Source organism: Balaenoptera borealis, assembly GCF_965194805.1.
Source record: "Balaenoptera borealis genome assembly, chromosome: 2".
In the NCBI taxonomy this organism is placed as follows: Eukaryota; Metazoa; Chordata; class Mammalia; order Artiodactyla; family Balaenopteridae; genus Balaenoptera; species Balaenoptera borealis.
Genome location: NC_138867.1, coordinates 112,328,449 through 112,355,541, shown reverse-complemented (window position 1 = coordinate 112,355,541; position 27,093 = coordinate 112,328,449). Strand labels below are relative to the sequence as shown.

Sequence of the window (27,093 nt, the reverse complement as noted above, 5' to 3'; positions counted from 1 at the left end):
GTCCACATGCTGCATCTAAAATATCCCGCATGCAGCAACTAAGACCGCGGCAACCTAAATAAATAAATACATATTTTTTAAAAAGAGCAAAATGTATAATCTATCAAAATTAAAAATACACATATCCTTTGACCCAGCACTTTTACTTCTAGGAAGTCATGTTACAGAAACATGGGTGAGTGCTTAAAAATCTGTTCATTCCATCTTTGTGTTAAATGATCTAATTGTTCAACAACAGGATACTGGTTGGATAAATTGTGGAATATCCATGTAATCCATATAACATAATACATGAAAAGAATGAATTGTATCTGCATGTGCTGATATGGGAAAAGATGTCCATATACACAGTGAGGAATGAACAAAGCAAGCTGAGGAACAGAACAGAGAGTAAGATTCCACTTTTTAAGGAACAAGATGTGCACAAAGGTTGCATGACGTCACCTTCTCTAACTCCGATTGCTGAATCACTCTTTACCCCTTAAGCTAAATTATTTTTCTTTAGACTATTCACGCACGTTGGACATTGCGTTTGTTTATTGTCTGTAGAAAGCTCCATGTGTACAATGACTTTATTTGTTCAATGCTCTGCCTTCAGTTCCTCAAACATTTTAATTGAAAAACAAATTTAAAAAAAATGGAGACACAGAAACATACATACATATATATATTTCAAAAAGTTATCTATACGCAGACCTACTAGAGAATGGACTTGAGGACACGGGGAGGGGGAAGGGTAAGCTGGGACAAAGTGAGAGAGTGGCATGGCCATATACACACTACCAAATGTAAAACAGATAGCTGGTAGGAAGCAGCCGCATAGCACAGGGAGATCAGCTCAGTGCTTTGTGACCACCTAGAGTGGTGGGATAGGGAGGGTGGGAGGGAGACGCAAGAGGGAGGAGATATGGGGATGTATGTATATGTATAACTGATGCACTTTGTTATAAAGCAGAAACTAACACACCATTGTAAAGCAATTATACTCCAATAAAGATGTTGAAAAAAAAAGTTATCTATATTTCAAAGACTGGATTTAAGAGAATAAATTTCCACGACTGACACTAAATACTAAAATATCCTTAAAGAATTAATATTTGTATAATCTTTTTCCAGTTGAAAAAGCAGCTTTACCTATATAGCCTTATAACATCATTATGAAAAACATAAAAATATAAACAATTAACATATATTTGCATTTTATAGTTTGCTAAAGTCATTCTTTTTCAATTGATGGTCCCAACCTTGTTGAACTCATTCCTTTTTACTTTGCTATCCAAACTACTTCTAGTGTCCTGAACACTGCAGTTTCATTCATTTATATATATATATAAATTCATTCGTATATAAAGATGGCTAGATGGATCCCTCATCTAGAATGTTCTTCCCTGCCTCTCCACGCAATATACGTGGACCCATCCTTAAAATCCCTCATTCAGACCGGTCAACCTGCCTCATTCCTCTCCCTCAAACTACAGACGCACACAAGAAACACAACAGACCAGGCCCTAACCACTACTTGCCCCCAAAGCTGCCCCGTTAGCTCTCCAGGCCCGACTGGTCCCGCCCACGCCTACGGCCTCCGGAGTTCTAAGTCCCCGCCCCCTCTGAGGAGTTTCCCAAAACCCAGCGCGGCAGGCCTCAGCCGCGCTAAGATGGCGACTCCCATGCATCGCCTCATAGCCCGGAGACAAGCGTAAGTTAGGGCCGGAGTCGGGCCGCGGGGCGGGCTGGGGGCGGGGAGAAGCGCGTCAGCCGGCTAGTGAGCGGGTGCCGGTATGCGGGGTCGGTGTGGGATCCTCAGCGTGGCCCGGCGGAGGTTGGCCGTTTTTCTCACACGTCGCCTGCCCGGAAGGGGCTCGGGCCAGGGCGGTAAGTTTGATGTATGTGGATTAGCGATTTCGTGGAAGACGGCTGCGTAAGACCGCTGGGCGGGACCTAGGGGTGCCTGAAGAGAGTCTCGTGTTAAGTCTCGCTAAGAGTTTTATGCCCCTTTGCCAACCCGGCCGCCCACCCCCACGCGTGACCGGGCGAAGCCTGTAGCCCTCGTCCAACACCGCCTAGTCTCGCCGACGTAAACCTTCAGCTTCCTGTGCAACCTCCAGCCCAGCTGGCTTTTCCTGCCCCTTCCTATCGCCTTCCCTAGGAACAGCCTGACTTTTCTGCCAAGCTCTCGTCTCACTTTCTGCCATTCATTCTCCAACAAATATTAATTTATGCATTACCTATCGCTCTATGCCGGTATTTGGGTGTAAGTAAAAAGAGGTGTTCAAGACAGAATCCCTGCTTTCAGGAAGCTTACATTCTATTGGTGGAAAGAGCCGATAAACTAAACATTTTAAGTAAATACAGTTGATGACAAGAGCTTTGAAGGAAATAAGAGGTGATGGAAAGAGAAAAAGGTCCAGGTTAGGTTGGTTGGACTGGAAAGGCATCTCTGAAGAGGTGGCGTTTGAACAGAGATCGGAAATGTGAGAAAGGAACGAGTCATGAGAGGATTTGGGGAAAGAGCACCCAGACTAGCATAATTGTTTTGAGACAGCAAAGAACTTAGTTTTTAAGAAACAAAAGATGGCCATTGTGGATAATGAGCGAGAGAGAATAGCACAAGAGGTTTGCTGTGAACAGATAATGCAGGAGTTTGTGCCAGATGCCCCTTTCTTGTGAAACCTTTTTTTTCTTCTACCAGTCTGCATACCCAAACAACGTCTGACACTTTTTCACTCTGTTAGCTTTTCACGGCATCACCATTTGCCCGTTAATAATATATCGCTCACAGTCTGCTCTAATGTGTATATTTATATTTCTTTTTTAATAAATTTATTTAATTTTGGCTGCATTGGGTCTTCGTTGCTGCGCGCGGGCTTTCTCTAGTTGCGGCGAGTGGGGGCTACTCTTCCTTGCGGTGCACGGGCTTCTCATTGCAGTGGCATGTCTTGTTGGAGAGCACAGGCTATAGGTGCGAGGGCCTCAGTAGTTGTGACATGCGGGCCCAGTAGTTGTGGCTCGCGGGCTCTAGAGCGCAGGCTCAGTAGTTGTTGGTGCACGGGCTTAGTTGCTCCATGGCATGAGGGATCTTCCCGGACCAGGGCTCAAACCCGTGTCCCCTGCATTGGCAGGCGGGTTCTTAACCACTGCTCCACCAGGGAAGCCCCTGTATTTCTTTTTATATTTATATTTTGTATTCTAAGAGCCCTGATCCTTCTCTTCTCCCTTTCATCAGACTACCTCTCATGCCTGATGAGGTTCCTTGAACATAAGGATAAAGACTTAAGGAATCAGAATGAAGTAGTAGTATGCTTGGTGGAGGAAGAAGGCTTTGAAGTCATATGGTTCTGAGATCAAGAATGGAGTAACAGTAATACTTAATAGATGTGCACTAAATGATATCACCAGAGTCTAATCTCTCTCAGGTTTGCCCTTTTGGGTGTTGGTTCCATACTTGGTTAGATCACTCCTTTGGTCCTAAGATGGCTGCAGTATCTAGGGTCCTTTATATCCTCTGAGCTTCAAGTTGATAACATCTCATTGTCTAGATTGGGTTACATACCCTACCCTGAACCATGTCTATGGGATTATGAAGCTTTGATTGACTTGGATCTCATTCTCTTCCCTGCATAATTGCATGGATCCTTATAAACCAATGGGTGGGAAAAAACATAAAATAAAATAAAAATAAATGAATGGGTGGGTAGGTCAGAGGAGGTAATGATTGCTAGATTGACAAAACCAACCAATGTCCACTTAAATATGAAGTGAAAGTAAGACTTCTAGCGCTTTTAACATAAGTTTTGGAGTATCAGACAGTTAAACAGCTGGTCCATTTCTGCAGTATGCTTGTATTTGGTACATGAGCTACACAGAAGTAAAAGACAATCTTAGCTTTAGGAGCTTCTAGTCTTACTGGAAAGAAAACATGGTGTATAATGAAACCTGTCATGGTTTGCAGACTGTCGGGACAGTTCCCAGGGAGTTGGAGAGGGAGGGCCTTTAGAGGCAAGGGGAGTCCAGGAGAATTTGGGGAATATTTTGGGGAGAAAGCAGAAGAGGAGCCTTTACTTTTCATTTTATATTCATCAAAAAGATTTAATTTTATTTATAAAGAGCATATAGCACTTCCATAAGAACAAGTCTTAAACTACAAGTTATGAGAAGTGAGAAAGTACTATTGACATTGTTTTTAAAAGTGTTTGGACTAAAGGAGGAAAAGGGGGAAATTTGAACTTTTCATTCAGCAGATCTTTCAGGGACTTAACTTTGAATCAGATTTCACTCACATATAATTATATGCAGAATGAGAAGACTGGAACTGAAGCCCAAGATACTTGAGGAGTGAGTTATAGAGCCCTAATCCACTCTGAATGTGTTTAAGGCACTTGACCCAGGTGATTGCTCCCCAACATAACAGAGATTTTCCAGGTGAGACGGCTGTACTGCTGTTGGTAATCTGAGAACCCCTGGCAAACAGGAGCGATGCTGAAGGACTGGATGTAGGCAAATGCTGTTTTGATTTTCAAAGTGAGAATGGTAGATTCCACACACCTGACCAGTGAACTTGATATCCATTCCAGCCAAAATTCTGGCTGGATTTATTAAATACGTTCAAAAAGAAAAGCCAAGATCATCAGGTATCAAGTCATTACAGATTGATACTCTTTTTGCCTTTTAGGTATTTGGATTTCAAAAAGGCATCTTGAAAAGTCTCTCACAATATCCTTGTGAAAACAGAACAATTAGGTACATCAATTGAACATCATGGACAAAGAGTATTGTTTAATGGGTTTAAGTAAATATATAGAGGTATCCCATGGTGGCCTGCAGAGTTTGGTCCTCAGTTTGGTCTTGTCAACATTTTTATAAATGACTTGGATGAGGACACATGTGCGTGTTTATCAAACCTGCAGTTAACACAAAGCTGAGAGGGATAACTAATACAATGGATGACGAAATCCCAATCCGGAAAGGTCTTGACAGGCTGGAACTCTATGTTGAGTCTAACAAGGTACAAGTAAGTATTGTAATAGTATTTTTTTTATTTCAATTTCCAATTGTTTGTTCCTAGTATATTGACTTTTGTATATTGACCTTGTATCCTGTGACCTTATTAAACTCATTTATTAGTCCTAGTAGCTCCATTTTGTATTCTTAGGGATTTTCTAGATAGATAATCATCATTTATATTAAATTTTTTGTTTATTTGGTATGTACATTTTTAAGATTTTTGTTGCATATTACCAAATAGCCCTTCAGAAAGTCTCTGCAACTTACATTCTCACCAGCAATTAAGAATGTGTATCTTACTATATTTAGAGTGCCCATCCTCCATCTTTGCCAACAATAGGCTTAAAAAACAGCTTTGCCAATCTGACAGAAATGGTATCAGAGAAGGTGGTTTCACCCAAAAAGGCTGTACCATTAAAACGCTTCCTTAAGCCTTAGCTTAGAATATAGAAATGGAATATTATTAAATAGGGTATTCATTTGAAAAGAAATAAATGCTGATCTTGTTCATTTTGAAATTATAGGTGTGTCTCATTCAGTATTCTATATGGAAGATTTAAGTATTTTTAAGGGTGTTAATGTTTAGAACATCATAGGTGGGCTTTAGATATTGGTGAATGTTTTGTTTATAACAACAAAAAGCAAACTCCACAGTGCTGGTAGATAATATTTTTAATGGCTGGGATCCCAGGTTATAAGTTTCTTAATATTGGGAAAACAAACTATGAGTTGGAGAAGACTTTATTTCCTTGATTCTGAGAGGCTTCCACCCTCCTCCATATTTTCATTGTTAGGAAATATTGTGAAAGGCTTTGAAATGGATTTAAAAAAAAAAGAAAGATTACTGACTGATTTGTCTAATTCCCTATCCTGGCTAGTGACTCTGTGAGGGCCTGTGCCTCACTGTCTTTGAGCCATATATATATATATATGGCTTATATAGATATATAGATATATATATATATATATATATATATATATATATATATATACACATATGGCTCATATATATATATATATGTTTTGTTTTTTAGTTTATTTTTGGCTGAGTTGGGTCTTTGTTGCTGCGCGTGGGCTTTCTCTAGCTGTGACGAGCGGGGGCTACTCTTCGTTGCGGTGTGCGGACTTCTCATTGCGGTGGCTTCTCTTGTTGCGGAGCACGGGCTCTAAGCGTGCGGGCTTCAGTAGTTGAGGCTCATGGGCTCTAGAGCGGAGGCTCAGTAATTGTGGCCCACGGGCTTAGTTGCTCCGCGGCATGTGGGATCTTCCCGGACCAGGGCTCGAATCCGTGTTCCTTGCATTGGCAGGCGGATTCTTTACCACTCCGCCACCAGGGAAGCCCTCTTTGAGCTATTTTAAAATAACTCTGTAAATTGTAGAAAGCTGGTAGAAAAGATTCTTACCCATGAAAAGGCAGTACAACTGATTCTTGCCCTGTGTCTATTGACCAGTTTTTAACTATTTGTAAATTCGTTTCCTGCATTCCTGATTGCCCATATATGTGTGTTGTGTGGATTCTGTTTTGAACCAGTTGCAACATCTTACTGGTTCCCTTATTAATTAATGATTAAATAAAACCTTTGACATGTGTTCATTTTATATTTATATGAGAGTCATGATTTTACATTTTTTACTAATTATCCTTTAATGTTTTTGAATTTATTATTTCTGGAATGCATATTACAATTGTGTATATATTAAATGTGTTAGTGGTTCTTTTTGCCTGAAAGGTGGGTAACTTAATATTAAGTCCATAGAGTGTTTTATTATTGATAGCCTTAACAATTTGCTACATTACACATTCAGATAAGCTCTGAAGTTATAGTCATGGTTCTGGCAGTTGCTTACTGCAATTTATGAACTATTACTAGGCAAAAAGCTGACTCTTCTTTATTATCTTTCAATACTACCACTCAGGACTTCCCTGGTGGCGCAGTGGTTAAGAATCCACCTGCTAATGCAGGGGACACGGGTTCGAGCCCTGGTCCGGGAAGATCCCACATGCCGCGGAGCAACTAAGCCCGTGCGCCACAACTACTGAGCCTGCGCTCTAGAGCCCGCGAGCCACAACTACTTGAGCTCACGTGCCACAACTATTGAAGCCTGTGCGCCTAGAGCCCATGCTCGCAACAAGAGAAGCCACCTCAAAGAGAAGCCCACTCACCACAACGAAGAGTAGTCCCTGCTCAGCAACGAAGACCCAACGCAGCCAAAAATAATTAAATTTATTAAAAAAAAAAAAAAAAACTACTACTGAGTAGTATTTCCTTGCTTGAAACATTAGTTCTTCACATTAGGATTGGCTTAATTTTTGAACAAATGCTAAAAATAAATGACTGTCAAAATTACAGAAGCTGGCTGACGATGTGGGAATTCATTAATGAAAAGCATACTATAAACAGTATATGTCCTCTTAAACCCTTGCCTATTTAAACAGTCATTCATTTTACAAACATTTACTGAACACCAATTATGTGTTCTCCAGGGATAAAAAGGTGACTGCTCTAGGTCGAAATTAAGAATCCAGCATCCATCCCATCATGCAACCATGTTTTGAGAAAATTTAAATTGCCATGTATCGTTAGTCCAGATAATTGATTAGCCTAATGTGTGGATTGATATTCACAACTCCCATTTATTTGTGTATCACTTTATGCCAGATTCCTTACTGCTTTCTATACAAACATCCCAGTCTGTAGAATGGGGATATTGTTCTCAAACTCATTGGGTTGTCATGGGGATTAGATGTATTTATGTATAAATAGTACTTAGCTAAATTCCTGGCACACAGTAAGTATAAACCACGGTTATGGTCTTATCTAATTCTCACAATAACCTAGTGAAGTAGATATTATCCCATTTTTTAGAATAAAAACTGAAGTTCAAAAAGTGGCTTGCTAACGAGCCTAAAGCTATTGTAGTGAAAGAGCCAAGATTTTTAAAAATTTTTATTGTTGTGAACTATAACACATCTACAAAAAAGTTCAGACAACATAAATATGTCCTTAATAGGTAATTATAAAGAGAACATCCCATGTAACTACCACCCAGATCAAGTATTTAATAAAAAATTGCCAATATACTAGATGCCACCAAGGCGCTTTCCCAATCACAACCTCCTCCCTGCTTCCTAGAGTAACCACTGTCCTAACATTTATGGTAATTACTTACTTGCTTCTGTTCTGTGCTTTTACCATCTAACTATTCACTAGAGTTTAATTTTGCCTGTCTTTAACCTTTACACAGAATCAGACAATTTAGATTCTTTTGAGTTTAGCTTCTTATATCTAAGCTCCATCTGAGCTAAATTAAGCTGGAATTTGTTCATTTTTATTACTATGAAGTATTCCAGTGTATTCTATACCACAGATCATACATTCTTCTTTGATATTATTTCCAGTTTTGAGGATTTTACAAATCTTTTTGTTAAGAATATTATTATAGTTCTTCCTCTTCCTCTTCCCTACTTGAACAAGTTAGTCCTAAAGCCGTGAGGTGGTATGGATCCATGCAGAGGACTGACCTGGCACTGGAGTATCAGAGCTGAAGGGGAGTAACTAGGGCATCCACATAGGGACGTGAACTGGCTTGCAGTGCCAGCAGGGTGCAGAGGGCATCCAGTTGAGGGAAGGTCCAATGCAGGGCACCAGATCCCAAGCAGAGTGAGGGGGGTTTCCACACAGGGAGAGCCATTTAGCACAAGTTGTCACCCTAGTGGGGAGAATGTCTCCATGGGGGAGGGGAGGTATAATTTGGTATGGGGTGGCACAGTCTAAATAAAAAGAGAAATGAGTTCATGTGAGGTGGGCTGGCCTGGCAGTGGAAGTCAGAGCCCAAGCAGGGTGAGGAGCATGTTCACATGGTGCGTGTGGGAGGACAGCAAAGGGCAGAGCGCCAGAGCCCAAGTGGAGTAAAGAAGGCATCTGTCAGGGGGAGGGGGCAACAATGGGCAATTGGTTTCATAAGACAAATTGACCAAATAAGTAAATCTGTTAAGGGTAATGGGAGCCAGATTTCTCACTGAAGGAGGAGGAGGTATGGGGAAGGAGAAAATAGAGTAAATTCTGTGAAGTTGGATTGGAATTAAAGGGATCGCTATGAATTCATGGTTTTCAAAATATGTAGTTAAGTGTAGCTGTAAGTGTGTGTATTTGATACATGGATAGTAATGTGTGTGTTGTTCCCTAGCTCTGTCCACTGAGGGTACCTGGGAGCAGCAACATTCCAGTTACAGTGAGCACATGTGTGCCCTGATCTTGACTCTGAATGTCATCAGGGTTCCATCAGGCTGATTTCAGGCCTGGAAAGGCCTGATTTCAGGACAGGGAAAGTATAAGATGAGCCTGGAATTCTTTGTTGTACCAGAAAGCAAGGAAGTGCTCAAAGAATGAAGGAAACATGTCAAAAGAACACAGAATCCAACTTGGAAGGATTCCCACTGACCAAATCTAGGGCAGTCTGAGCATCAAAATAAATCATGGTAACGGATAGTAACTCATTCAATAAAATAGAAAAATAAGTTCATACTGATAGATGAATAAATGAACTAAAAATTTAATGAGCAGGATATTTATGTACTTTCAAATACCAACCCACAAAATACTTATTAATTGCTTTATTAGTTATTAATTATAGTTGTATAACAAATTACCCCAGAATTTAGTGACTTCTAACAATAAACATCTCAGTTCTGTGGTCAGGAATTCAGGAGTGACTTAGCTGAGTAGTTCTTTTTTCTTTCTTCTTTTTTTTTTTTTTTGGCTGCCTCAGGTGTTAGTTGTGGCACGCGGGATCTTCATTGAGGCATGCATGATCTTTTGCTGTGGCGTGTGAGCTTCTCTCTAGTGGCATGTGGGTTTTCTCTTTTCTAGTTGTGGCACGCAGGCTCCAGGGCACATGGGCTCTGTAGTGTGGCACGTGGGTTCCAGAGCACATGGGCTATGTAGTTTGCGGCTCGCGGACTCTAGTTGAGGCGCGGGAGCTCAGTAGTTGTGGTGCGCGGGCTTAGTTGCCCTGCGGCATGTGGGATCTTAGTTCCCCAACCAGGGATCAAACCCGCGTACCCTGTGTTGTAAAGCGGCTTCTTTACCGCTGGACCACCAGGGAAGTCCCAGCTGAGTGGTTCTGACTCAGGTTCTCTCCATATGTTTGTGGTCAGGATGTTGCCAGGGGCTGCAGTCATCTGAAGACTTGACCACAGCTGGAGGATCTGCTTCCAAGATAGCTATTCACAGGGCTGTTGGCAGGAAGCCTCAGTTCCTCACCACGTGGGCCTCCCTAGAGGCTGCTTGAGTGTTTTCATGACATGGCAGCTACATGAGCTAATCTTTAAAGTCACGCTCCATCACCCTGCTTTATTCTGTTAGTTAGAAGCAAGTCACTAAGTCTTAGCCACACTTACGGGGAGGGTAGTTAGGCTCCAACCCTTGAAGTAAGGATATCATCGAACTTGTGGACATAATTTAAAACCACCTCAATTACAAAAGGACAAAAAATAACTTTATATTGCAAAATCTGGTCGACCCTCCTTAATGAAGGGATCAAAATGAACATCATCAGTAACAAGACAAATTGAAGTCTTGTGTCACCTGACAGGAATACAGTGAGAAGAACACGGCACATTTCTGTTATATTCCTGCCAAAAATACATGGCTTGAATCTAATCATATAGAGATATCAGATGTTGTAGCCAGCCTCCAAGATGATCTCCAGTGATCCCTGCTTCATGTGTACTCTCCTCCAGAGAGTACCAGAGTTGGTCTGTATGACCAGTAGAATATAGCAAAAGTAATGGTATGTCATTTCCAAGATTGGGTGATAAAAGACTCACTTCTTTCTTGAGTTATCTTGGTTACTCTCCCTGGGTAAAGCCATGTTGTAAGCAGCCCTATGGAGAGGCCAGCAGGCAAGGAACTGAAGCCTCCCGTTAGCCACATGAGTGAACTTGGAAGCAAATCCTCCAACTCAAAATTGAAACACATTCTACAAAATAACTGGCTGTAATCATCAAAAAGAGTCAAGGTCATGTAAAGCAAGACACAGGACTGAGGAACTCTTTCAGACAGAAGGAGACTAAAGAGACATGACAACATGTGCAACATTGATGCAGAACTGGATTTTGCTATAGAGAACGTTTTTGGGACATTTGATGAAACTTAAATGGGGTCTGAAGATTAAACTTAAATGGGATCTTGAAGGTATCAACATTAACTTCTTGATTTTGATGGTTACATTGTGTATATGAGAATGTCCTAGTTTATAGAAAACATGCAGTAAAGTATTCTGGTTTGATGAGGCATCAGGTTGGCAACTTACAAATGGCTCAGCAAAAACAGTTCACAAATGATTTAGGAAAAATAGTTCTTTGAACTGTACTTAACAGCTTTTCTATAAGATTGTGATTATTTCAAAACTTTTAAAAGCTACATAAAGGAAAGCAATATTCCAATATTATTATACATGTTATCTGGTATAGTTTTGTGTAGATTTCTATTGTGTAAGTACCTGCAAGTGGAATTGCTGGACTGTAGAGTATGCATTTCTTCAACTATAGTGGTTTTTGCTTTTTCTTAGGTTAGTAATGAGCACCTTTTCATGTGTTTATTAATTTGTTTCCCAATCCCATTTTTGTACTGCTTTTCCATCTTCCACTTTATCTTATTTTTCTATTATACATCATTTTCCTTAATGATTCATAAGAGTTCTTTGTATACTTAAGATGAAGCTGTTGGCAAAATGTGTTACAAATATCTTCTCCCACTCTTTGGCTTCTCTTTTTACTCTCTTTATAGTATATTTTGATGAACAGAAATTCTTAATTTTTGAAAATTCTTAATTTTATAATTCTAATTTATCAATCTTTTATGATTAGTGCTTTTTAAAAAATCAATGTATTAAAAAAAATTAATGTATTTATTTACTATTTTTGGCTGTGTTGGGTCTTCGTTGCTGCACGCAGGCTTTCTCTAGTTGTGGTGAGTGGGGGCTACTCTTCCTTGCGGTACACGGGCTTCTCATTGCGGTGGCTTCTCTTGTTGCGGAGCACGGGCTCTAGGCACGCGGGCTTCAGTAGTTGTGGCCCATGGGCTCAGTAGTTATGGCTTGCGGGCTCTAGAGCGCAGGCTCAGTAGTTGTCACACATGGGCTTAGTTGCTTCGCAGAATGTGGGATCTTGCCGGACCAGAGCTCGAACCCGTGTCCCCTGCATTGGTAGGTGGATTCTTAACCACTGCGCCACCAGGGAAGTCTTAGTGCTTTGTTTTTGTTTCTTAAGAATTCCTAACTCAAATATGTCACTTTTTTTATACTGTCTTTTAAACCTTATTGTTTGGCCAAGTCTGTAATCATTGTTGGCTTGTGGTTAAGTCTTATTTTTACCATATGCATAACCAGTTGTCCCTACATCATTTATAATCTAACCTTTCCCCCCACTGCTCTTTAATGCCATGGTTGTCATAAATTGCTCATGTATACATTAGTCTATTTCTGGACATTCTGTTCTGTTCCACTGGCATATTTGTATATATTTGCTCCAATCTCACATTCTTAGTTATTATAGCTGTATCATAAGTCACTGTCTTTTATTTTTTTCTTTCAGTTTTATTGAGATATAGTTGACGTACAGCACTGTATAAGTTTAAGCATAATGATTTGATTTACATACGTCATGAAGTCACTGTTAACAATAAGTTTAGTGAACATCCATCATCTCATAGAGATACAAAATTAAAGAAACAGAAGAAAAAAAGTTTTTTTCTTGTGATGAGAACTCTTAAGATTTACTCTCTTAACAATTTTCATGTATAACATACAGCTGTTAATTTCATTAATCATGTTGTACATTACATCCCTAGTACTTATTTATCTTATAACTAGAAGTTTGTACCTTTGACTGCCTTCATCCAGTTCCTGCTCCCCCTATCCCCCACCTCTGTTAACCACAAATCTGAACTCTTTTTTTTATAATTTTTTTGTTTGTTTTTGAAATATCATTTACCTACAACACTACGTTAGTTCCGGGTGTACAACAAAGGGATTCAATATTTCCGTACATTACAAAATGATCACCATAAGTCAATTTCTTTTAATCCAAGTCTTCCCTACTTGTTCCTTTATAAGGGTATTTTGGCTATTCTTGGCCTTTTGAATGTCCATATACATTTTAGGGAATAAGTTTAAGTTCCATACCAAACAAGCACCTGTTGAGATTCTGATTGGCATTGCTTCGAATCTATAGATCAGTTTGGGGAGAATGGACATTTTTTACAATATTGAGTCTTTCAGTCTATGAACATGGTAATGCTTTTATTTAGCTACTTATTTAGATGTTTAATTTCTCTCAGTAATGTTTGTTTTCTGCATAGAATTCTTGCACATATTTTCTTTCACTTATTTATAAGTGCTTGTTATTTTTCAGGATGTTATAAATACCACCTTTTAAAATTTTATTTTTAACTATTTTTGTTAAGTAGAAACTCAATTGATTTTTATGTGTTGACCTAATACCTAATAGAAAGTTTGGCAAATGATAGTCCACTGAATCCTGCCTGCTGCCTGTTGTAGGCTTGCAAACTAAGAATGCTTTTTACATATGTTTGTATATATATGATCAATTTGATGATAGAGAACACTAATTTTGAACCTCAATTCAGTGAAATGTTATCTTATAGAAAAGAATTCCATTCTTCTCATTAATAACCCTCTTTTATGTGAAATATTTTCGTTAATAAAATATTTGTAGAAATTTGTTTTCTCTCTTGTGATATAAATACCTTTGTAATATCTTCAATTTTGCCTCTTGGTCTGCAAAGCCTAAAATATTGACTCTCTGACACTTTATAGACAAAGTTTACTGACCCCAATATAAAACCTTTCTAAACTCACTTATGAATTCTAATTATTAAAAAATGTTTTGGGACTCCCCTGGCGATCCAGTGATTAGGACTCCACGCTCCTAATGCAAGGGGCAAGGGTTCGATCCCTGGTTGGGGAAGTAAGATCCCACATGCCGCATGGCAGGGCCAAAAAAAATTTTTTTTATCTGTAGAGTCTGTTGGATTTGCCATTTACATGATACATCATCAGTAAGGAATGACAATTTTATTTCTTCCTTTCCAATTCCTTTATCTATTTTTCTTCACTTGCCACACCTTATTTCAATTTCAGGGACTGAGATTTTTCTTAGTCTCCTAGGTGACTAGAAGCTGGGCTGCACTTGATAAGCAGTTGCTTTATTCTTAGAGTAAAGCCCTTCAGAGTCCCAACTCTGAATGCATAATTTGTCTCCCTTGCTCCTTATAAGTGATGCTTGCTTACCCTCCTGAGTTGGGAAAAAACCCCAGCAAAAGAGTTGACTTAAATGTAGGGCTGACCACTCTGGGTTTCCAGCTTCTTCCATATCTTGGCTTGGTTATTCTTTAATCTCCTGTTAGTTCTCTGGTACCTCGAGCACATTGTTAAAAATGTTTTGACTGTCTTTTCTAGTTCTGAGCTGAAGAGTTGGTGTGAGTTACCTAGTCTGCCATTACTGGAATGGAATTGAGAGAAGAAGATTTGAACTCAGTTCTGTCTAACTGCCAGGTCCATGCTCTTAACCACTTACTGTATTGCTTTGTGATTAAATCTAACAAATAATTTAAAGTGTAAAATGATGCTTATTTTTGAATTGTACCTTTATATAAGCATCATTTTATGCTTATATTGTTTATGCTTCTCACGACAGAAAATGTCAGGTCAAAAATTTAAGGCCTGTATTCTATTTTTTACTCTGTAGTGAAGCAAATAAACAACATGTAAGATGTCAGAAATGCTTGGAATTTGGGCATTGGACTTATGAATGCACAGGAAAAAGAAAGTACCTACATAGGCCTTCAAGAACAGCAGAACTAAAGAAAGCTTTAAAAGAAAAAGAAAACAGATTATTATTACAACAAAGGTAAGGTTACATATGGTGTCCAAAGGAATATTTATTTGTATTTATAAAATTTATTAAGGGACTAAATATCTTATGGTGGTTATCCAGATTTAGATTATATTGTAATATTAGCTAATGTTTAATGAGTGTTACTGTGTGCCAGGCACCGTACTAAGGTCTTTACAATTATTAGCTTATTTCAGCATCACATCTATACCGTTAAGGTAAGTACTATTATAATTCCCATTTTACATATGAAGAAGCTGAGGCATGGAGAGATTCAGTAACTTGCTCAGTGTCACACAGCAAGTAAGTGGAAAAGTTAAGTGTTAAATCAACTATCCAGTCTCCAGAGTCCATGCTCTTAATCACTTTGCTTTCTTGCCTCAACTGCCAATGAAATGACAGCAGAATACTATGAGCTAGATTATATGAACTGATATGGAAAGATATCCAAAGTAAGTACCCAAGATACTTATACTAAGTATATAAACAAGGTAGAGAACAATATATATAATCTACTATCATTTATGTTAAAAAGGGAGAAAAAAGGAATAATGGAGCTTTTTGGGGGGGGAATATAAATGGTTGATAATAGTGGTTCTTTTCTAGAAGGAGAACTGGGTAGGAGGGAAAAATTGTTATTTATCCTTTTATGCCCTTTGAATAACGCTTTTTAAATTCCCATGAAATAAGTAAGCTTATGTGTTTCAGAGAAACTGAAACAGGAAGGTGTCAGGTCTACTTAGTGCTGCATATTAGAAGTAGCACCAAAAAAAAAAAAAAAAAGAAGTAGCACCTTCATGGGGACCGTTAGCAATATAATAGTGTCTTAAACATCTGGATTTTGCAGGCAGCAGTCTTCCAGTTTGTGGACAGGAAGGCTCTTCAAGGGTTATACAGGAATAGACAGGTAACCAGTTTGTAGATTATCAATATTCATATATGTTTCTTCCAAAAATAAATCTGTATGAGACCTTGCCTACCCTTCTCTAATTTCACAAAAGAAAGGCATACCTCTCGCCTATCTCTAATCTTACCTTGGTATATTGTGCTCATGTATAAAATCCTAGAGACTTTTCAAAATACTGGTGTTGTAAGAAAGTAAAAGGCCCAAATTATTGGGAGCAAGTTCTTTTGTAATTTTTTTTCCCAGTAAAATTGAAGGAGGATCTAATTGAGTTGTCAATTTAAAAGTATATTTTAATGATACATCGTTATGTGACTTGTGGAATATAACATGGGAGGAATTCAGATAACTGAGTGACATTGCTACAGCAAAACTCTTTCTATTCCCATCTACCTGTTCAGGTTAACAAGCTTTCTCAGAGTTAAATCTGTAAAAGTTAAATATAGGAATTAAATTGATACTGAACCCTGTCATAGTCAAGCAATAAGATCCATGGATACATAAACTAGAAAAAAAAAATCCATGTCATTAAGAGGTACAGTTCCAGTGAAATTTTTTTATGTATAATAGTTACTAAAATGTATAATATATTTTACATTGTTTTAATCAATTTGTATAGTAGTAATGATAATGGTAATTCAACTCAGAATTTTTAAACACTTTTAAAACCTTATGATCACAAGTAATTAAAAGATATAATATCAAGTTATGTCTATATTTTTATTGCAGAGAAATGTAAGTGATCACTAAAATTTTCAGGCATGAAAATATATTAGGATACATTCTGTGGGGAAAGGAGGATAAAAATTCAAGTTCCAAGAGGAAAAGGGACAGTGTAAAAGTACCAATTGTTAAAGATAAGCTTGTTCATTTTTTTTTAAATTAATTATGATACGTATCAAATTTTGTGGTATTTACAATTACCAAAATGATGTAACGATTTTCTTTTTAAAATATCAATATTTAATATATAATATGCCAGACTTTATACCCTCTGAGGGGAAAAACATAATTCTTCAAACTTCTTTTATTAGGAATGTAAGCAAAAAATGTTTGAAGACCTCTGTCCTAAAGAATAAAATATAAGAGTTATGAATAATTTCATTTCAACATTTACTTTTGTTTTTCTAGTTGTATTACACAAGTATCTTGGTCTTAAAAATACATAGAACTACATGAATTTTAGTTTTGGCTCTGTTACATAAAGACTGCTGATTTTTTGGTTCAATGATAAAATTATGGAAGTGTGTGAATTTCAGTGATCTTGCATTCTTGTGATGTGACTTAACAAATGTACTTCTACCACTTATTTTACTGCAAAAATTACAGTTCTCCAGTAAGTAATTCCATCATGTAAAACAGCTTTACATAAATACATATTTATATTTGAGGACCCAGGAAATAAGGACATAATGTTATCTAGGTAATATAGAGAAGTTCAGAATATACAAATGTTAAATTTACAGGACAGTTTATAGTAATAGAAGTAAATCTGTAATTTTAAAGCCTGATTTAGTATGCATGTTGTTTGGCAGCTGTATAGCAGCAAGCCATTTGTGTATTTCACTCAGAAATCTCCAGACTTTGTTCTTTATAAATAATGTGAGGGAACACAGTCTTGAAGTATTAAGTCTCTGGTTCTTAAGCAGTAAATAACTGAACGTTTGGGGGACATGCAGAAAAAGAAATATTTTGTTTGTTTGTTTGTTTTTGTTTTTTAAATCTTTTTGGCCATTCCTCGCGTCATGCAGGATCTTAGTTCCCAGACCAGGGATCGAACCCGGGCTCCCTGCAGTGGAAGCACAGAGTCTTAACTACTAGACTGCCAAGGAAGTCACAAGAAATAGTTTTTTATTTTTTTTGTTTTATTTTTACTTTTTATTTTTATTGGAGTATAGTTGATTTACAATGTTGTGTTCTTTTCAGGTGTACAGCAAAGTGAATCAATTAAGAAATGGTTTTTTAAATTAAAGGTTGCTTTTCTTTTTATATGAAATGGCCATTTATAATACCATTCTAGAAACCCAAATTATAAATTACAGCTGTTGTGCTATTACTTGCTTTGTTCTGTTGTTCACTAAATAGTCAATTTAGCCATGTCAACCTAAGTTCAAAACTAAAAAAGAGAGGCTTCCCTGGTGGCACAGTGGTTGGAAGTCCACCTGCCAATGCAGGGGGCACTGGTTCGAGCCCTGGTCTGGGAGGATCCCACATGCCGCGGAGCAGCTGGGCCTGTGCGCCACAGCTGCTGAGCCTGCGCTCTGGAGCCCGTGAGCCACAACTACTGGGCCTGTGTGCCATAGCTGCTGGGGCCCACGCACCTAGAGCCCGTGCTCCGCAACAGGAGAGGCCACCATGGTGAGGGGCCTGCACTCCACAAAGAAGAGTGGCCTCTGCTCGCTGCAACTGGAGAGGGCCTGTGCACAGCAACAGAGACCCACCCAGTGCAGCCAAGAATGAATAAATAAAATAGATGAGTTGGGAAAAAACTAAAAAACAATCAAATTGGTGTGTTTGGTCATCTTAACTACTAACTTACCTGGCTTCTAAAGTACAGTTGATAACATTTGTCTTGCTTAAGTGCTGGTTAAGTTGACTGCGTGTACCATATACACCTGCAACAGGAAACTTTCCTCTTGATTATAGCAATAAACACTGGACTCTCAGTACATGTGATAAAAGACAAAGTGTTTCTCCAATGAAAAAAGTTTTGGGGATAGCAGAAGCGTTTGTCTGAGCTGTTTATAATCACTGTGTTAACAGGAGCTTTCTCCCCCCTTCACATTTGTCAGCATTGGAGAAACTAATGTAGAAAGAAAGACCAAGAAAAAAAGGTATGTGTGGCTTTAGTATTATATAAATAATATATAATACTAGTTGGAGGAATGGGGTGTGTGATTTTAAAATAATAGTTAAAGATTTGGATCTGAAGTCTCTTGTTTGCAATTCATGATTAAATATCCTGTTTTCTGATATGTTCCTCTGTTTACCTATCTGGAGTTTCTTCCTTCATTTATCCTTTTTCTCCAACTTTCTAGAGTCCTTGTACCTGGAAATAGTAAGTAATTTCTCTTGTCTTAGATTAGGAAATGTTATTAGAGTGGTAAGAAATTATTGACCAGCTGTATCTGGTATAAAGTAGTTAAGGTTAAGAAGCATTTACCACTCTACATGAGGTTTAAATAAACCCAGTTGTTAAACTGCAACTTTATTCTAACATCATTCACTCTGGAGCATAGTATAGTAGGTACACTTATCTCAGACTCCATCCAAGAGAGTTAAATTGCTGTAGTAAAAGACCTTGTGGTTGGGGGGAGAGGGTGGGCACAGTGGGGTTATTACAGTTAAGCAATCCTCGAAACATCACATCTAGAGATAACATGCTAGCAAAGCTTCAGTATATATATATATATATATATACATAATACTCAAGTGAAATTGCTTTTAAACATTCTATTTAATGTCAGCTTCTCATGCATATAATTGTCTAATAGGTCTAAGAGTGTAACCAGTTCCAGTAGCAACAGCAGTGACAGTTCAGCCAGTGATTCTTCATCAGAGAGTGAAGAGACCTCTACCTCATCCTCCTCAGAGGACAGTGACTCTGATGAAAGCTCCTCCAGTTCATCATCTTCAGCCTCCTCCACAAGCTCTTCCTCGTCCTCCGATTCAGACTCAGATTCCAGCTCTTCCAGTAGCAGCAGCAGCAGCACAAATAGTAGCTCTGAGGATGAACCACCAAAGAAGAAGAAAAAGAAATAGAATTGTTCCATCCATGTTGGACTGATGGACTAAAAACATTAATGCGATTCTCAGAAGGGAATTTAGAATGTGTTAAGACCAAATAGGTTAACTGATCAAAATTTTTAGAGTTCAAAAGTTTCTAAATGTTTTACATTGTAAGAGCATAAAGAGTATTAATAATGGATTATATATATAAAGACTTTTTTATTTTAGGGGTGAATCTTGTTTTTTTTTTTAACCTTTAAAATATATCTCTAAAATTAATCAAAGCTGAAATCTAGTAAATCTTTTTGTGATGAAACCTATCTTTTCTCCCTGTGACATAAATGCCATACTTTGTTATATGTTAGTGCTATGTATCAGACATGTTTTCAGGATAATGCATCAGAATATCTGTCTGGCAGTGAATTTCTAATGCTTTTGGCTGTAATTATGTAAGATTTAATACCTCTATAAGCTTAGAGTTTTCCTACTGTTAATAAGTGTGCTCTATTTTTATGTTTATGTTCAGAAAGTTGTTCTGACTTCTTGTCCTAAGTGAAAAGTTCAAGGAATCTATTAATAAATTTATACCTTTTGGATGGTACAAGTTTCAAGTTACTGTGTTGTATCATTCATTTTCTTCTGGTTCTTAGAGTTACCCTTTTATGACAAAAATTATTCTAGAGGAACTTAAAAAGGAACAAAATTCTGAAACTACATAGGACTCTAATCTTGGTGCCTTTTGATAAATTCAGTGTATCAGAAAAGAAAACAGTCATTTAAAAAGCTAACTTAAGTAAAAGTGATATAAATACCTTTGTGTGTTGATATGCTATAAAAGGTACCATTCAAAGGGGGAAAAAATGGTAGAAGGAAGAGAGGTAATTTTTACAGAAAATTAGAGTGATGTTGGTTGCCTTTTACTAAAATATTCTTAAGTTTTCATAAAGATTGCCTTTTACCATTTTGCAATTGTGGTATGACAATTTATATGGTATCTGGTAGTATATGACAGTCTACTGCATAAATATGAATGACTTGGATTAATCTGGTGTGTTGACATAGCATATACACAGTTGAAATCTAGCATGAAAGTTTAAAAAGAAATACTGCACAGTATTTCTTAAAAGTAAAGTACCAGGCCATGGTGAAATTATTTGGTTTAACATCACATTATTTTGTGATGTCTTTTAAACTTTTTGGAAAGAGGTATCATTTGTAGAAAAATCTTGATTTGGGTTAAATATAGGTTTTTAAAACTACAGATGTTGTCTTTTTTATATTTTTATGAAAAAGCAGTAGAAAATTACTTTTGAAGAGAATGGACTTCTATTTAAATGTTTAAATATATGTATGTTGTGAGTTTAAAGAGATGTAATTACCTGTTTTACAGAACCGTTGGCTTTCAATGATTGTAAATAAACTCTCAAAACATCATTTTAAGGCTCCATACAGAATGTGTCAATTGACAGGCAAATTTAATAAATTACTAATGAAATACAATTTACAATGTAATCTCTGTAAGGGCAATTTTAGCAGTTAAACTTGGAAGAGAAACAAATGTGTACATAGGTTACATCACTTGCAATTAAATAAAGCTCAGTTTGTGCTGACGAGCTTATTAATAAGCTGCTTTTATCTCTTTGCTGTTTTACTTAATGCCATTTCTTATCCATTTACATGGTAAGAGCATTTAAATTCTAATTATTTTTACTATTACACATGTTAAAAGGTATACCTGGAAAAGTACAGAGGACAGGAAATTTATTCTAGTCACAGTTTACTCAAAAAAGCAGAATCAATGGCAAAGTGGAGAGTCACTTCCAAAGAGTTTCTCCCCATCCTGCCTAACAGCAGAACTCTGGATGTTGAATCCCTGGCAAATGTAATAAATGTATTATTTCTCAACCACAACCACAAACATATCAAAAGGAGACATAATTAGATCATAGGTTTTCACTCCACAAACATTTGTTAGTATGACTATATAATATAGTAAATTTGTCTTGGTATCAAAATACGGCATTAGGCCAAGTTAGCACTGGAAATGGAAAAAAGTACAGAGAAGGTGTACTTTATAGTCATGGTTTTATTTACTTTTTTAACTTGCTATTTTGAACTGACTGTAGATTTACAGAAAATTTATAAAAATATTACAATTTCCGTGTATACCTCACCTAGCGTCCCCTAATGTTAGCATCTTATATAACCATAGTACAATGATCAGAACCAAGAAATTAATATTTGATAAACTACTGTTAATTAAATCAAAAGCCTTACTCATATTTCATCAGCCTTCCCAGTAATGTTCTATTTCTGTTCCATTACATTACCCAGAAAGTACATTTAGTTACTTCTAAGTCTGAGGCTAAGTTCCTTCGTCTTTCCTTGTCTTTCATGCCCTTGTCACTTTTGAAGAGTATTGATCAGTTATTTTGTCTAATGTCCCTCAATTTGGGTTTGCCTAGTGTTTTCTCATGACTGAACTGATGTTATGCTTTTTGGAAGAATATCACAGAAATGAAGAATTCCCAATGTCGATAAGTCATTTATTATTGGTGATGTTGACGATTACTTGGTGAAGGTGGCTTCATCAGGTTTCTCCATTGCAAAGTTACTGTTTTTCCCCTTTTAGTTGATAGATATCTTGGAGGAGATACTTTGAGACTTTGCAAATTGTTTGTCCTTACAGTCAGCCACTACTTTTAGTGGATCTTGTCTCGAACAATTATTACTGTGATGTTTTGCAAATGGTGATTTTCCATTTCCTTCTTTACTTCTACACTAATTGGAATTATACTCTTAAGGAAGAGCTGCCTCTTCTCCCCCATTCATTTAATAAATGGTACTGTGGACTCCTGGATGTTTATTTTGTTCTGTGGGTTAAAATTCAATAATAGTGTTGCTTTGTTGCTCAAATTCTTCCACCTTTGGCTATTATTAGAAGAGTTCCTTCAGGTAGGCTCCTTCGTTCTTTCAACAAATCCTCATCTTTTTGTTAGGACTTCCTTACTTTCTGGGACCACAAGATGTTCCGGGTTCATCTTGTGGACTCCTTGCCCCATCTTTGGAAGCAACCACTTCTCCAAGGGGCCTACCCTGATTTTTAATTGGAGAATGGTGTTTAGAATCCATGATCTGGGTGCTGTCTTAGTAGGTTTCTTATACATTTTGTATAATAGTGTTCTAAGGTAGGTAGTTAAGACATGGAGACCTGCCATTAGCAGGAAGAAATTAGTTAATTCAACATTTCTCAGCTTAGCTTTTTTTACTTTCACAGGACTCTTCCTCAGCAGCAAAGCTCTTTGACAACAGGTGGAAGAGACAAAGTCTTTAATTAAAAATTGCCATTAGAGACTTCCCTGGTGGTCCAGTGGTTAAGACTCTGTGGTACCAATGCAGAGGACAGAGGACGAGGTTTCGATCCCTGGTCGGGGAACTAAAATCCCACATGCTGCGCCGTGCAGTCAAAAAAAAAAAAAAAAAATTGTCATTACTTCCTCCCATCCCCCACTCTACAGTATATCTAAATTGAGACACAGGCCAAATATATATCCATATTCAGACCTTGGGTTATGGTGCCTTAATTGAAAGAGGCCCAAAGTAATATTTCAAATTGTATTTTTATATGCTGTCCTGTGGGTTTATACATCCTGGGAAAATTGTGCCATAAAAAGATTTAGGTGTGGGGACTTCCCTGGTGGCGTAGTGGTTAAGAATCCGCATGCCAGTGCAGGGGACACGGGTTTGATCCCTGGTCTGGGAAGATTCCCACGTGCCGCGGAGCAACTAAGGCCATGCGCCACAACTACTGAGCCCGCACTCTAGAGCCCGCGAGCCACAACTACTGGGCCCACGTGCCACAACTACTGAAGCCCACGCATCTAGAGCCCGTGCTCCGCAACAGGAGAAGCCATTTCAATGAGAAACCCGCGCACAGCAACGAAGAGTAGCCCCCACTCTCCGCAAGTGGAGAAAGCCTGCGCGCAGCAGCGAAAACCCAAGGCAGCCATAAATAAATAAATAAAAAGATGTAGGGGTGGTCTTGGTGGTGGTGGTGGTGTGTGTGAAAGAGGGAGAAAGGCAGTATGAGAGAGGAAGGGAGAAAGGCAGTGTGAGAGAGGAAGAGAGAAAGGAAAGCCAGTACAATACCTGGGTTGCAGACATTCTCAGATGAATTTTAGGAGAGGTTACAGATGGAAGTTGAGGACCTGGAAATTGCCAATGTCCTTGAAAAGTCTTTTGTGTACCCCCAAAGGCACTTGTGCATGCTATTCAAGGTAATCAGTAATAAACACAAACAGTAGTATAACTCCTATTTGGAAGGTACTGTACCATGATGTATAAATAACACTTCAACAGTGATTTCCTTGGAGTTCACTATCCGTTGGGGAGACACACACAAAAACATTGAGAACAATGGAAAGAAGACTTTCACTGAAACATAGCAAATTGAACCCATGTTTATTACCATTCCTCCCCACACCTAACTAAAATGGTAGAAAAGAAACAAAGAGCATAAACCCATAAGGCAAAGAGAAAAGGAGAGGAGATGAAACATGAGAAATTGCAACTCTTTTGGAAGCTGGAACGTTGATAGAATCCTGAATGCCAACTTAAACAACAAAACAAGGCCAAATTATAAGTCTACAGTGATGGAAAGTCAACAGGAAGCAAACCAATTTGTGCCACAGAACTTTGCAAAGGCTCCAAACTTGATGGTACCATACACTCGTCAGCCAAGGTGCAGGGAGGGCTCGAAGACAGAAAGAGTGGTGCTAAGTTTATGTAAGAAACTGCGCCCCTGTGTACTCCTCTCCTGTTTGTGCTGTTTCAGTGGGTTTATTTTTATTATTATTATTTTTTATTACCTGAATGTGACATATTGTGAGTTAACAGTAGTATACACCTGGGTTCAACCTGCTATGATTAATGAATACTATGTTAATTTATACAAGTTGCCATATGCTACAAGCAACTTGGGTTATAGATAATAAATGCTATTAAACCTCATTGATAAATCCCCAGCACTGGATCTTACTCTCCTCAAAATTCTGGACAAAATCAAGAATGAAATACCATGGAACAATTGGGTAACATTTTTACATGGACATTGTGGTATACAATTGATAAAACAATTCCCTTCCTTAAGAAGTCCTGAGAGTACTCTGAAAAGATTGGTTCTGTACTAGGCAAATCCATAGGATCACTAAACATATAAGCCAATACAACTAGATACTTGCACAAAGAAAATCATTCCTAACTAGTTAGCTGCCTTGAGGGGAATCAGTGAGTATGTGGACAAAGGAGAAAACACTCATTCACATAAAATTTAACAGCTAGTATTAAGTACCTGTCTTTGTCCTCTGAGGATTCATAGGCTATTAATAAACACTTATAGACGTGTCTTAAGTGGTGCAAGCTTAAGTCACTAGAGAGCTTAGAGTAGACAATTGCAGGGAGAGTTTGGTAAAGCCTTTCAAGGGAGGTGTATTTGGCTGAGAAAGAGTTGTTGAGCCCATGCAAATATATATGTGTGATTAATACTCAGATATATAAAATATAGTTATTTAATTAATTGATCAGCTTGTAATCAACATTTAAATGTCCAAGAAAAATTTTTTTTCACGTTTTACTAGATTTATTGGTTTAATATCTTTAGCATTAAGACAAAAGAATGAGAGATATTATTTCAATTTTTCAGAAGAAAAATGAGGGTCACTCCTGGGGACGTTGGTCCTCAGAGCCTTGATACAGCTACTCATTCCCATCACTCTCTGCAAGGCCAGAGGGAACACATCCCCTTACAGTAGAGTCTCTGTTGTATGATTTTTGTGTTCTTGTTTGTAATTTATGCAAGCCCAACACAATTATACTAACTTAACACATTAAAGATGAGAGTGCAAAGGAGGTGACAGATATGAGAGCTATTGAGAAGGTAGAAATGACAGAATTTAGTGATCGGTTGATTTTGGTGGTAAGAGAGGTATACCTAGGAAGGTTTCAAGATTTGTTGTTTGGATGACTGGGTAATAAAAGTATTCATTTCAGTATAATTATAACAATAATAGCAACTACTACCTTGGCAAATATAAACTGACGCTAGCAATGGGAGAAATGTCAAACTATTTTTAACATAATGGAATACTACAGTTTGTGAAAATTTTCAGATACCACTTGGGTATCTGAAAATGTGTCTATAGAGTTTGATAGTGACCAAATTGCTAATAGTTATCATATTTGGGTGGTAAGATTATAAATTACACTTTTTATTTCCTTACTTTCCAATTTTCTTTTCTTTCTTTCCTTCCTTCCTTCCTTCTTTCCTTCCTTCCTTCTTCCTTTCCTTCTTCCTTTCCTTCTTTCTTTCTTCCTTCCTTCCTTCCTTTCTCTTCTTTCTTTCTTTCTTTCTTTCTTTTCTTTCTTTCTTTCTTTCTTTCTTTCTTTCTTTCTTTCTTTCTTTCTTTCTTTCTTTCTTTCTTTCTTTCTTTCTTTCTTTCCTTCCTTCCTTCTCTCTTTCTTTCTTGCCTTGTGGCTTGCAGATCCCCAAAGAGGGACTGAACCCTGGCCATGGCAGTGAAAGTGCCGAGTCCTAACCACTGGACCGCCAGGAAATTCCCTCCAATTTTCTTTTTAAAACTTTATGAGATGCACTTGACCTACAATAATCTGCACATATTTAAAGTGTATAATTTGATGGATTTTGACATATGTATACACTCATGAAATCATCACCACAAGCGAGATAATGAAACCTTGCCCCACAAAGCGTCCATGTGCCTTTTTGGAATCCTTCCCACCCATTCCTCTTTGCTTACCCTATCCCCCACTGATCCCCAGACAACTACAAATATAGTTTATTTAACTATAGAATAGTTTGCATTTTTTGTATTTATATAAATAGAATTATATAGTATGTACTTTTTTGGTCTGCCTTCTTTCTCTCAGCATAATTATTTTGGGAATCATTCTTGTTCTTATGGCTGTCAACAGTTCATTCCTTTTTATTGATAGTAGTATTCCACTGTATGGATATACCAAATTTGTTTATCCATTCATGTATTGATGGACATTTAGACTGTTTCCAGTTTTTGGCTATTACAAATAAAGCTGCTATGAACATTCATGTATAAGTCTTTGTGTGGATATATGCTTTCATTTCTCTCGGGGAAAGTCCTAGTGGCGAATGACTAAATATACTCTGAACCCTATAAACCAATAAAATAACAAAAGGAAGCACTATAGCTAATAACCCAACAAAGGAAATAAATGGAATTCAAAAAAAAAGAAAGTAAAAGGGGAAAAGAAAAACTCAAATGGGACAAATAGACAATAAATATCAACATGACAGATTTAAACCTAATCATGTCTGTAATCGCATTATATATAAATGATCTAAGCACTCCAATTAAAAGTTAGGGATTATCGGATTGGATAAAAGAGCAAGACACGCTGCCAACCAGAAATGCACCTTAAATATAAACACACACATAGGTATACTAACACTAATAAAAGGAAAACTAGAGAGACTATATTAATATCA

General features: G+C 37.6%; 1 protein-coding gene across 6 annotated transcripts; it reads left to right on the top strand.

The window, feature by feature from the left end:
- The first annotated feature begins 962 nt into the window (after positions 1-962).
- Positions 963-26,861, top strand: ZCCHC10 (zinc finger CCHC-type containing 10). 6 transcript variants are annotated; one of them, XR_014241136.1, is made up of 5 exons: positions 963-1,696; positions 14,774-14,935; positions 18,588-18,658; positions 18,863-18,882; positions 19,319-19,342. XR_014241136.1 is itself a non-coding variant. In XM_082379001.1 (4 exons), exons 1-4 carry the CDS (start codon positions 1,656-1,658, stop codon positions 19,584-19,586), a joined length of 513 nt encoding a protein of 170 aa, XP_082235127.1. In that variant the 5' UTR covers positions 1,602-1,655; the 3' UTR covers positions 19,587-26,861. The 6 variants fall into 6 exon arrangements, 3 of the variants coding, with proteins under 3 accessions (XP_082235128.1, XP_082235127.1, XP_082235129.1); XR_014241135.1 differs by lacking the exon at positions 18,863-18,882 and having other exon boundaries at positions 967-1,696; positions 19,319-19,367; XM_082379001.1 differs by lacking the exon at positions 18,863-18,882 and having other exon boundaries at positions 1,602-1,696; positions 18,617-18,658; positions 19,319-26,861.
- The last annotated feature ends 232 nt before the right edge of the window (positions 26,862-27,093 follow it).

Coding starts and splice junctions, on each gene's coding strand:
- ZCCHC10 (XM_082379001.1), top strand. CDS start 1,656: ATGGCGACTCCCATGCATCGCCTCATAGCCCGGAGACAAGC. Junction 14,936..18,616: donor AGATTATTATTACAACAAAG/GTAAGGTTACAT, acceptor CACATTTGTCAG/CATTGGAGAAACTAATGTAG. Junction 18,659..19,318: donor AGAAAGACCAAGAAAAAAAG/GTATGTGTGGCT, acceptor ATTGTCTAATAG/GTCTAAGAGTGTAACCAGTT.